This window comes from Pseudorca crassidens, chromosome 3, assembly GCF_039906515.1.
Source record: "Pseudorca crassidens isolate mPseCra1 chromosome 3, mPseCra1.hap1, whole genome shotgun sequence".
Lineage (NCBI taxonomy): Eukaryota > Metazoa > Chordata > Mammalia > Artiodactyla > Delphinidae > Pseudorca > Pseudorca crassidens.
Genome location: NC_090298.1, coordinates 77,453,879 through 77,465,970, shown reverse-complemented (window position 1 = coordinate 77,465,970; position 12,092 = coordinate 77,453,879). Strand labels below are relative to the sequence as shown.

The following is a 12,092-nucleotide window of genomic DNA, read 5'->3' as shown; positions in this document are numbered from 1 at the left end:
CAAGGAGTCAGAGAGGAAAGTGTAACCAGCCTCAGAGGAGATGTTCAGTGTTTGTGATTTGAAGAGAGAGCAGGAGGCAGGGCTGATTGAAATATTCTGAAAGCTAGAACCTCCACCTGTCTTACCTAAATTGTAGTGCCACCTACTTACACACAAAGCGGGCCTCCCCAGGGCTTCTGCACGCAAGCTACCATTACTTCAGGTAGAGGTTTAGCTATGGAAGGTAGGTTTGGGTGAGGTTTTCTCCCTCTAAGGAAATTCAAGTTAGCGTTAATCTAAAGTTAAGCTAAAAAGTTAGCGTTAATCATAAAACACTGTGAATTAGAATGAATCACTATGAAAAATTGTTACCTACTTCTCCCACACCAAGAAATAAATTTTGTCACCCAGTAGTGCTTTGATTCTGCTGATAAGTCTAAAGTTAAATAATCTTTTTATGGTGGTAGAACAATGATAATAGTATCTATTATGTTTTCTTCAAGAAGATGTTTATCCATTTTTATAAATAATAATAGAATGGTTAATGCTACCACTTGATTTTATATTCAGATGATCTGTCTTTTAAAGTACTTATCCTTTCCTTATTTCTCTTTAGTTTATTGTAATCCTGATTAGTAAACTTTTAAATCTGTAGAGAAGTTTTGGGAAGTACCTGGTAAGTAGTAGTTAATGTGCAGTGGCTGAGGGAGGGGCATATGGGTGCCTCTGTATTTTTCTTTAAGGTAGAGTTGAGACCAGAAACCACTGCTTTTGTTTTTGTGCATTGGGTTTGGATATGAGGGTATGAAGAATAGTTTACAGGCTGATGTGTTACTATTAAAATGTTACCCAAATCTGATTTCCCCATGAATTTCTGTTAGCAGTTTGGAAAAGCGTTCCAGTAGTGGTGAAGCGGTCCCATACTGGTGACTTTAGGTACAGGAAATCATGCCTGAGACTCTGGTAGATATTTACAGTTTCAGCTTTTGTTCTAAATACACAACTCTATGAGAAAATATAAAAATTATGAACAGGACAAAGCTCATAATGAAACAAAACATTGTTCTAGAAATTATATTCTCCTGGTGAGAAGCTTGTGAGAAGATTGGTAACCTGTTTGACCCTCAACTAAAAACTAATCTCTGGTAAAATGTGAGAAAATGGAAACCACAGTTCATTCTCAAATATTTTAATTTTATATTTCTAGCGTCCTCTTAAGAGTTTTGCAAAGTTTCTTTGACTATCTCTGGCTTTCCCCTACCTTTTTAAAAAACATATCAAGAAACTAAGCCATAATACTTTTTCATGTAAAATTGAATTAGTACACTGATCATTTTTTGCCAAATCATGTCAGTCATTTTCAAAAACGTGATTAGCTACACTGCCAAAAGATACCTTCGGTTGTGTATTCAGAGAAATGTCAGCAGTGCAGTATCATTTATCAAGGCATCTTAATATAATGATATATAAACCTAAGTATGTAATGAAAAGGTTTTCACAGACTATAGCACTGACCAAGTGCATAGGTTTAGAGTTTAATCATTTAGTTCCATGTCCCAGTAACCAAGGTTGACGTGTTTGTTTCTTATGTTTCTTTTAATAGAATTTAATTCCTTTTCGACCTTCAATTCAGTTCCAAGGGCTCCAAGGGGTGAGTACTCTTATTGTTTTAGCAAGAAAATCTAATCTTACACATTATTATATTTACGTCTTAAAATTTGTTTTCACCTGTGCCTCTTAATATAATGTCACTCATATTTTGTGAACTTTGTAACTAAATGTAAATTTATGACACCTTTAAGACTTGAATTATCTTCTTGATTTAGTTAAGTAATTCAGGTATAGATATTGAGAGTAGTTTTTTCCAAGTCATAGATAATTGATTTTTTAACCTTTTTATTGAAGTGTAACATACATCATAGTATTATGAGATTATATTTTGTTTACCACACTTAAGTAACCATAAAGAATTATTAATTTCAGGCAAGTTATGATTATGTGATTGTTGTTAATATTAACAAACTTCTGTCTATGGACTTTAATACTAGGAAATGAAATGTATATATAGAAAATTGAATTTTTCTAGTACACAGAATAAACAAAGTATTGTCTATTTTATTGCTGGATTTAAAAGTATAATAAATGATAACTCCTAATAAAATGCACCTATGAATTTTGTATTTGTAATAGATGATAAACTTTTCAGGAGTAGCGTCAATATTATTTCATAATTATTACTATTACTATTTAATATTAATTAAATAGACTCAGTCATTCCTTCATTTAAATTAATATGCATTTCTGAATTTGTCTCTATATACTGTCTGCAGTATGGAGATTTGGAATATCTGTAAATGGATTTTAGAGCTCTAGAGAAAAGGCAGCCTGAGGGGGGAAGATCATATTCCTATTTATTATAAATCTATACACTTGTGAATTTTTGTTTATGTCACAAAATGTAAAAATTCAATGTGAATAAATACAGTCTTTCTAAACTTTATAACTTGAAAACATTTCAAGAGTCAGGAGATTAATTGTATCATTCAGCACCAACTAAGAGTACTTCTAAATCTTGTGGAATGTTAACTTGAAGGAGATGTTTGTGTGTGGATGTCAGAGGTTTGCTTCTACATGATAGCTTTACAATGAAGTCCTTTTTTTTCTCTCCCCAGTAACTGAGTGTTCATGAATGGGATCCTAAATGGAGCAAGCATTCTTCTGAATTTTGTTTCATAGCTTTTTAGATAGTCTCTAGTGCATGCTGATACTATTTTTGAGGTATTAGTGTCAGTTGTTTACGTGAGGCTTCTTGAATTTTCTTACAAATTTTAATGGCATCAACAATATCTGAAGGGATGTTCGAGAGGCAGGCCTGACTTCTTCAGCTCAGCAGGGCTACCCATTTCAGTAAAGGGTTATCTGGGAAGAGAGGGCAGTACCCAGAGGAGAAGAGTGGGGTTTGAGCTGCTTTTCCCTCACTAGCAGCTGACACCTTGTTTGGTGTCTGCTTCTTCCCTCTTCCCTTAATTCTTTCATTCTCCCAGTTGGGACGTGGAGGCCAGGGAAATGCAAGTGAAGGACATTTTCTTAGGAGGCAGTAGGCTAGACTGAATAATGAGGAACCAGTATGTGCAGGCTTCCAAGCTCTTGATGCAGAAACATGTAGCTTTTAGCAGTCTTAGAAGGAATATGATTTTCTGTAGCATACCAGTTACCCCCCAGGCTCTAGGTACCTTTACAAAGCAGGCAGTTTCTGTTTGAAACCTTGGACCTCCCTTTCTGAAATCTCCTACGTACCTCCCCCAAACTTTCTTATCTCTGTGTCCAAGCTTCCCCAGTTTATCTTTGCAAGCTCCATTCTCTCTTCCTACTCTATTCTTTGTTTGAATATAGTTCACTGATAAAAGTAATTTAGATATAAATGACTGATAGGTGTAAATCTTAATGGGTGTTTGAATTTTAACAGATAAGCTTTTTAACCAAATGAATGGTTATTGGAGTTGGGAGAGTATGAATGCAGAGAGAGGAGGGAGTGCTGCAGGATGAGAGCTATAGGATACTTGGCCCTACCTTGCTTATTCTGCATTCTGTCTTCTCCATCCCCTCACCCCCCACCACAGTCCCCTTTTTATTATTCTAACTGGGAACAAAATATATGGACTCAGCATTGTTTCAGAGCCTGCAGCTGCATTCCATCCACCCCTCCCCCCTTCTCTTTGCAGCGCTCTCACCAGCCCTTTGGGACTTAGTAAAAACAAAGAGTCATTACTGGGGAGAGAGTGGGTTGGCACAGCCCACAGGGAATACACAGAGCCACAAATGTGAGGGTCTACTGTACAGTGTTCCTCTGTTTTTCTTGAGAGCCACGATAATTTAACATTGCCGGTGCTGATTGCTTTAAAAACTATCTGAAGAAGTATACTTACAGAGTTTTCCTACGTGGAAAATGTTTAGGACTTTAAATTGGAAGGTTTTAATTTAGATTTCCCACAAAAGAGTTTTTCTCAATGAGAAATTTTAGTTGTCTTTTAATATAGTGTTTCAGATACTTTGAAAGTTTCTCTAGAAAGAATGTGGCAAGTCTAACAAATTTACAGGTTTTACATCAAATGTGATTGAAAATATACATTAACTATCATGATAGTGTCCTATATAGACATATTTGAAATACAACTGAAATATTGTTAAAATATCATTTCAAAAGTGAACATTTAGTGTTAAGATTATTTCCTCTTTCCCTGATGCTAAGCACTGCATGTTTATGCTGTTCCTTGTTACTAATTATAGGATTTTTCCCCCCTCTATAATGTCTTTAGAAGGTCAGAATTTGGGTCTTGGCTGGTCAACTTTTAAGCATATTTACTTTTGTGCCTGAACACGTTCTCTTTTTCTTTTTTTTATAAATTCATTTATTTTATTTATTTATTATTTTTGGCTGCGTTGGGTCTTTGTTGCTGTGTGCGGACTTTCTCTAGTTGCGGCGAGCGGGGCCTACTCTTTGTTGCGGTGTGCGGGCTTCTCATTGCGGTGGCTTCTCTTGTTGTGGAGCATGGGCTCTGGGTGCGCGGGCTTCAGTAGTTGTGGCACGTGGGCTCAGTAGTTGTGGCACGCGGGCTCTAGAGTGCAGGCTCAGTAGTTGTGGCGCATAGGCTTAGTTGCTCCGCGGCATGTGGGATCTTCCCCGACAGGGCTCGAACCCTTGTCCCCTGCATTGGCAGGCGGATTCTTAACCACTGCACTACCAGGGAAGCCCTGAACATGTTCTCTTAAATTGAAGTTTTCTTCTAAAAAAAAATGCAGACTGGACCATTAAAGTATAGCAATATGCTCTTAAAGAGTGAAAATTCTGAGAATCATTGATTACCTGGATTTTTATCATCACAGTTGGGCAGCAGCTTCTATAGCATAAAAAATGAAAATTTGTCTTTCACGCTTCATCTCACCCTTTTCCCTTAGTGGAAAAGCATAGTCAGGAAATTGAATGGTCGTTGAAGGCATTTTATGGATTCTGAAAAGATGAGGAAGTATCTATAGGAACAGTTAATTGTGTTTTCAAAACTGATGAATATCAGGAGCTGAATACATCAGCCAAAAATACCTTGTTGATTTTTAAGAGTATGGCTCAACCAATTATCCTTGCAGTTCTAATCCATACCTAGGATACTCATAACTAAAGGTGTACTAGGATTGTACATTTTTATAGACCATTCTAATTGAATAGAAAAGGTAGCTGGTAAGATTCACATGGCTACAGTATTGAGGTGTTCAAGTTATAACATTCAGAGGGGTGTAATGGTATAATGCACATGGTTTACAAAAGCTGCATCTTTATTGTTGAGCAAGCTTTATCCAAATCACGGTAGTTCTGTCTCATATTTCACTGGATACCGAAAACGTGGCAGGTGAAAATTTTCCAAAAATGTGTGTTTCAGTAAAATTTTAAAAACTAATTACTCTTGAGCTTCCCTGGTGGCGCAGTGGTTGAGAGTCCGCCTGCCGATGCAGGGGACATGGGTTCGTGCCCTGGTCCGGGAAGATCCCACATGCCGCGGAGCGGCTGGGCCCGTGAGCCATGGCCGCTGAGCCTGCGCGTCCGGAGGCTGTGCTCCACAACGGGAGAGGCCACAACAGTGAGAGGCCCGCGTACCGCAAAAAAAAAAAAAAAAAAAAAAAAAAACTAATTACTCTTTATTTTTATGTTTGTTGAAAGTTTCTTATCTAAAGACACACAGCTGATGCAGACTCAGCTGTTAACTACTGTCTAGGTCTTCACTCTGCCAGGGAAAATTCTCCCCACTATACCACACAGCTGTAAAAGGAGAAGTATTGGAAGTAAGTTAACTCAGTATTTTCAAGTAATGGCAGTTGTTACTGATGCAGTTATCTACTAACATAATTACTCAATAAACTATAAACAGGTGCCTAATCAGTGAGTGTGCTAATAGGTTTATTGTTCTGTTTGTTTCTTATTTATTGCACAAACATTCTTTTAGCCCTTACTGGTGCCAAGTACTTTGCTGAGTGCTTTGTGTGCAAAGATACAGGGATGGGTAAGACATGGGCTGTGCCCTCAGGGAACTCAGAATCTGACAAACATATATAGACTAATACTCAGGAAAGAATTAATAATGTAGGGCTTATCCAGAACCCTCCTTTCAGAACTTCTATAGATACAGGAGACTCTCAGAAACAAGGTTTATGTATTTCTGATTGGTATGAATCAGGGTTTTAAACAAAGGTTTCGGTAGATGCAAAATATTATATCCTGGAAATAGGTATGTAAAATTCCAGAAGGTCTGTTAAAATTTATGGACACACTCATACACAAAAAGGTAGATCTGTGATATGTTTATAATTCAGATAAAATCTGAAATGGCAAAGTTTTCAACAGCAAATAATGGCCACATCTGTTGGCCTGTGTCAGCCTTGCAGAGTGGACTTGCCTGTGGCATCAGCGACTCATGCAGGGAATGATTGTCCCAGGGCAGTGAGAAATAATGTTAACTTTGTCACAGTAAATAGGATTCCAGACCTCAGTATTTGTTATGAGAATGTTGTTCCACAATTCTCTCTAATTTAATTGCTCACTTCAGACTCAGCAATCTCAGAGGCTTTAAAAAATAGAAGTTTGCTTTGCATATGTAATTTAGAAATTAACCTTAAGATGAGGACAGAAAATATTGTCTATAAGTACCATGTTACGTCTCCTGTGAAATACTGAGTAACACACATTTTTCTAAGAATGAGCAAGGAACAGCCAGTCAAGCAGCTTTTAAATGTACGCCTTCCAAAAAGGCACACTGACCTTCTGAAGATGAAATCAGCATTTAACTGCTAACTTTAAAGGCTTGAATAGTGTTAAAATTTTTGCAGTAGAGCCATTAATTCTAAAGAACAGAGTTGGATTTTCTTTTTTTTTTTTCTTAACTTCCAAACTTAGCAAAGCATTCAGAAATATTTTGTTAATTATTTATTTTCCTTTTGGGGGGCTGGAGAGAAGATTGGGTTTGAAAAACTAAATTATACAGTATTTGAAATTAGTAGCCAATTTCAACCCACCTGAAAATACTTCCCACAGACTACCCTTCTCTAATCTACTTGATACTCAGGAAGCAAAGATAACTATCTGCTTGAAACAGCAGCAGAGATAAAAATAAATCCCCAGCACTGTCATTCCTTCTTAGATGATATGCCTGCACTCTGCTTTCCCCTGCTGTTTTTGGTTTGGCTAGTCCACTGGTTTTGCCAACGGTTGTGTTTAGTCAGTCTGCTCAAAGGTTGCTGACTAACAGCTACCTTTATACACTCAGCTCTGAAAGTAGTTAATACTACAAAGGTGTTAAAATTAAATCCTTTTATGGCAGTTCTGTTTTAATTCTTTTAATATTACAGTGGTTAACATGTGTAGATAACATATTTGCATTGAATTATAACCCATTAACCACATGTTAATTTATTAAGGTATTAATACAATGGTAAATTACCCAATTTGAAAGAAATATTTAACTTTGATATATATCAAAGTTTATATAATTTTTTATGTATATAGTATAATATACAGTGTGTGTGTGTGTGTGTGTGTGTATATATATATATATATGTAAAATATCATATTTGGCCAGTGGTATGGACTGACATTCTGGAAACTCCTATTATCTCAAACAATAACTGAATAATAGTTTGAAGCTATTGACCAACTTCTCTATTTTATGTTGCCACCCACCTCTGCTCTCCTTTTCTTTCTGGATAAGAATTACCTGTGGGGTTTCTAAATAAAAAAAGAGTAGAGAGCTAAGTTCACAAATCATGGCCAGGTACCACTACAGACACCAGTGACATAAAGGAGACGTGCAGAATGGTGAGGGTGGGAGGGTGACTTTGACTGTATGGTTGTGTTGCCTGAGGAAGCTATCTCAGTGTATACCACACAGGCTCCAGTGTGGGCCACAGCAGGACAAGCGTCCCAAAGCACGATCATAAAGGAGTTGAAGACTAAATCATCCTGCTCTGTCCTTCACCAAACTGCAGTCACTTTGGAAAGCAGCCATTGGAACTATGATTGAAATCTGAATTTGCTACAAATACCATTAACTGCCTTCTTAGCGGTCAGTTAAGCTTAATATCTTCATTCAACAAGCGTTTGTGAATATTTGCACTGTACCAAGCACCACGGTAGACAGTGTTTGGACAAAGGTAAATAGGACCTTGAAATTCCAGCTCTTGTTCCTGACACCATCTGTTTGTCAATAAAATCTGAATCTGATGGTTTTGCCTTTTTGTTTCCCACCAAAAACTGAAACTTGTGAAATTCAGTTGTTTATGTTACAGACATTGTCACTTAACAGCACTCACTTATTTAAGCTTGGAAAATAATAATCTTTAACCATTTTATAACACTTATGGTTCTTATAACTAACCCACCCCTAAATTTGAGCCACAAGCAGTATGTAAATATCTTTTGACTTCTTACTATGTGCAAGGCCTTATCCTTATAAGAGCTTTATTAAAGAGGTTATAAGAGCTCTATTAAAAAGAAAATTCAAAATTTAAAGCAGGAAAAACAATTTAGCAGAATATGTCCAAGCCTCAGATCTTACTTCAAACAATATTTAACCCAACAAAATTACTATATGTTGTTGATTCCAAGGCTTGTTTTCTTTTTAACATTTAACGTCTTTGGAATTAGAATATATCTCATTATCAACAGCATCTTAGTACTGTGTCATAGTTTGTCAGCATTTTATATTATGCAATGGTACATAGTCATACAGTTGCTGGCAGCTTAACTACAGCAATGCAGTGGAAGTATTTAGAGAGTTTCTATATCCTGCAATAAGATTTTATCTAACTAGAATCTTTTCAAAAGTTTTCTTTCCTGACCCCACCCTTGACTGGTTTGCTTTTTAGCTCCATATGTTAGATAATCTGGAGAATTTATAGGGAAGGTAAATTTTTATAACTATTTTTGTGATTAAAACTGGAAGGAACAAGAGTATGAAATTAAAATGTTCTCAAATTTGTTTTTAGGCTAAAAACCTTACAAAAGTAATTTGTTTTGAAAACAAGTTTAGAAGAAAAGAGTTTTACTGACTTAAAAGACTTAAAAAGCTCATAGACATGCTTTGAGGCTAATGAATTTGCCCTTATCAGGCTAGGAATTTTCAAATCTCTCTAATTGGTCTTATACTTTGTACTGTATTTACCAGAAATGCACAGTCATCTATTATTTTGCTTATAGATTCCAACTTTTTTCAATAAGTATAACTAAAATTTATTGAATATTTATTATGTGCTAAGAATCCTATACTAAGCACTTTATATATATTATTCTCATTTAATCCTCACAGGGATGTCATGAAGCAGATATTCCTGTTCTGCTAGTGTGTTAACTATGGCTCTGAAGTTAAACCACTTGTAAAAGCTCACACAATTAGTGAGTAAAGGAGCCAGCACACAAACCTGGGCATCTAGTTCCAGAGCCTGTTTTCATCACTACACTGATTTACCTGCCTATAATAAATGTTCAATGGGCATTTTATTCTGACATTCGTACGAACATTTGTTGAGTATCTCCCCCGCTAGCAAGAGGAAGCAGGACAGTCAGGGAGGTCTCAGAGAGGTGGTAAGCAAGTGTGGCAAAAGTTGCCACCTTCTTAAGGAGCTTGAATTTCACCTTGGAGATCAGTGCTTCTTATCTATAAAGTCTCCCTGGGGGTCTATGATGAGGTCTGGAAGTCTGGCTTTTAAAATTTTTCCCCCTAGATTTCATTATAATAGCTAGGTTCACTATAATTAAGAATATGATAAGAATATGCACTTATGTAGGTATGTACACATTCTCTTCTCAGGAGAAGGTTCATAATTTTCATCATTTTCTGAAGGGGACCACTGACTACAGTAGATTCTTTCAAACACATTTAGTAACAAGTCAGAGTAAGAAAAAACATTTTACATTGTGACCCTTTACAGATATCAGTGTACACATCACACAGCTAAAATAAAAGTTTCACAGCACAGTATTTATCCTTTGCCAGTATACTCTGACATTTTCTATTTCAATTTAAAAGAATCCTGATCACAATCCACTAAAATAACGTCATAACCTTCCAATGGGTCACAGTCTGTGCTTTAAAAAACACTACAGGAGATGACCATCTTTTTTTTTTTTAATTTTAGAAATTTTAGCCAGGGAGTCATGTGATCAGATTTGCATTTTAACGTGTTTATCCAGTAGCTACCTTAACTTAGTTATTCCTTCTGTATGGGGAGAAAGGAAATAGCGGAGTTGAGGATGGCACCATATTTATGATGAGCATTTGGTTGGATGGTGAGGCCATTATTCAAGATCTAAAATAGATGAAAGAACAGACTGAGGCAGAACTCATGGGGTGTTTAGTTTGGGACATGATGTCCATGAGATGTTCAGATAGTAACTCCATACCTTGTTCTATCAAGATGGAGCTGTCCAGGAGACATTGGTATTGGGGGATTTGGAACAAAAGGAGTTTCAAGAAACTGCTCCAAAGGACATTTTATAGTATTTAATTATACTTGGCAGTCCAGTAGTGAGAAGAAAAAAAGTGTATTTATAGTGGAATTCTGTTATAAAGCTCTATTTAAAGACTTCTAAGAATACTGGTTTAGTTGTGAATACTTATGAGTGTTGATACTTTTTACTTCTTAACATTTAGGAGATTTGAAGCCCTTTTTGCCAAATTTTGTTCACACTAGTTAAGAACAATAGCAGGCTAATAGAGATAAACAGTGGCATATTGATTTAGTGGAAGAGTACACAACAGTGAAAAGCAGTGACTTAGAGCTCTGTGCAATATGGCAGTGAAAACTCTGGGTAGAAGACTACATATGTATGGTATGACACTGTTTTTTATAAAATTTAACAACAGGTGAAGTCAAACAATATATTGTGTGGGTACACACGTGATAAAATTATTAAAAACAATAAAGGAATGATAATCACAAAAATTAGAATAGTTGTTATCTCTGGTAGAGAAAGGCAGGTAGAAGAGGTAGGAGAGGAGCAATGGGTAGATATATTATTGCTAATGTTAAGTTGGACAGTGAATTCACAGGTGTTCACTATGTCGTCAAGCTTCATAACAGGCTATATTGATTTTGAAGAAATAAATGTTACATAAAGTTCTCGTTATCATTAACTTTAAATATAATAATATAAATATATATACTTGTATATTTATAATCTGTCATCTTCATGGATTAAATGAGAAAAACCAGAACATATTTCAATAGATGCCAAAATGGCATTTGATAAAAATTCAATATTAAATCTGGATTAAAACTTTAGTTAAGTAGGGAATAGAAAGAAGAATTCTTTCTTAACATGATGAAAATTATCTTTATCTAATAGCCAGTTAGCATACTTAATAATTAGACAACAGAAATATAAATATCCTTTTATTTATTTATTTATTTATTTGCTTGTTTGTTTGTTTGTTTTTATTTTTGGCTGTGTTGGGTCTTCGTTGCTGCGCATGGGCTTTTTCTAGTTGAGGCAAGCGGGGGCTACTCTTTTTTGCAGTGCGCAGACTTCTCATTGTCGTGGCTTCTCTTGTTGCAGAGCGCGGGCTCTAGAGTGCAGGCTCAGTAGTTGTGGCACGTGGGCTTAGCTGCTCCGCGGCACGTGGGATCTTCCTGGGCCAGGGATCGAACCTGTGTCCCCTGCATTGGCAGGTGGATTCTTAACCACTGTGCCACCAGGGAAGCCCAGAAATATCCTTTTTAATGTTAGCAATAAAATACACATGGCCACTCTCATCTCTGTAGTTTAATATTGTTTGGAGAATGCTCATTAATGTAATGAAAAAGAAAATTAACTAAAAGCTATGGATAATAGATAAGTGGGGGCAAATTTGCCAGTATGTGCAGATAAACCAAGTGAAAAACTATAAAAACTTACAGTATTTCCTTCAGTAAGGTGGTCAGTTCAGAAATAACTGTTTAAAAACCACTGGCTTAATAGTGGTAGGGTGGAGTGAAGAGGAGTTTCTTTTAAAATGGGAGAAATAGCAGAATATTTAGAAACTGATGGGAGTCATCCAGTAGAAAGCAAAAGTTGATATGAGAAAGAGCAAGAC

General features: G+C 36.2%; 1 protein-coding gene across 8 annotated transcripts in view; it reads left to right on the top strand.

Annotated features, from left to right (window-relative positions):
• Nucleotides 1-12,092, top strand: part of ELL2 (elongation factor for RNA polymerase II 2) — a 77,112-nt gene that overhangs the window by 18,009 nt on the left and 47,011 nt on the right. For 5 of the 8 annotated variants that reach the window (XM_067731279.1, XM_067731278.1, XM_067731281.1 and 2 more), the window contains exon 2: nt 1,583-1,630. The exons of 1 other annotated variant lie outside the window; for it this stretch is intronic. In XM_067731279.1, coding sequence (XP_067587380.1) covers nt 1,583-1,630 — 48 coding nt within the window. Of the gene's footprint in view, nt 1-1,582; nt 1,631-5,689; nt 5,812-12,092 lie in introns of those variants that run through there. 2 more of the 8 variants (XM_067731282.1, XM_067731287.1) reach the window with 2 other exon arrangements.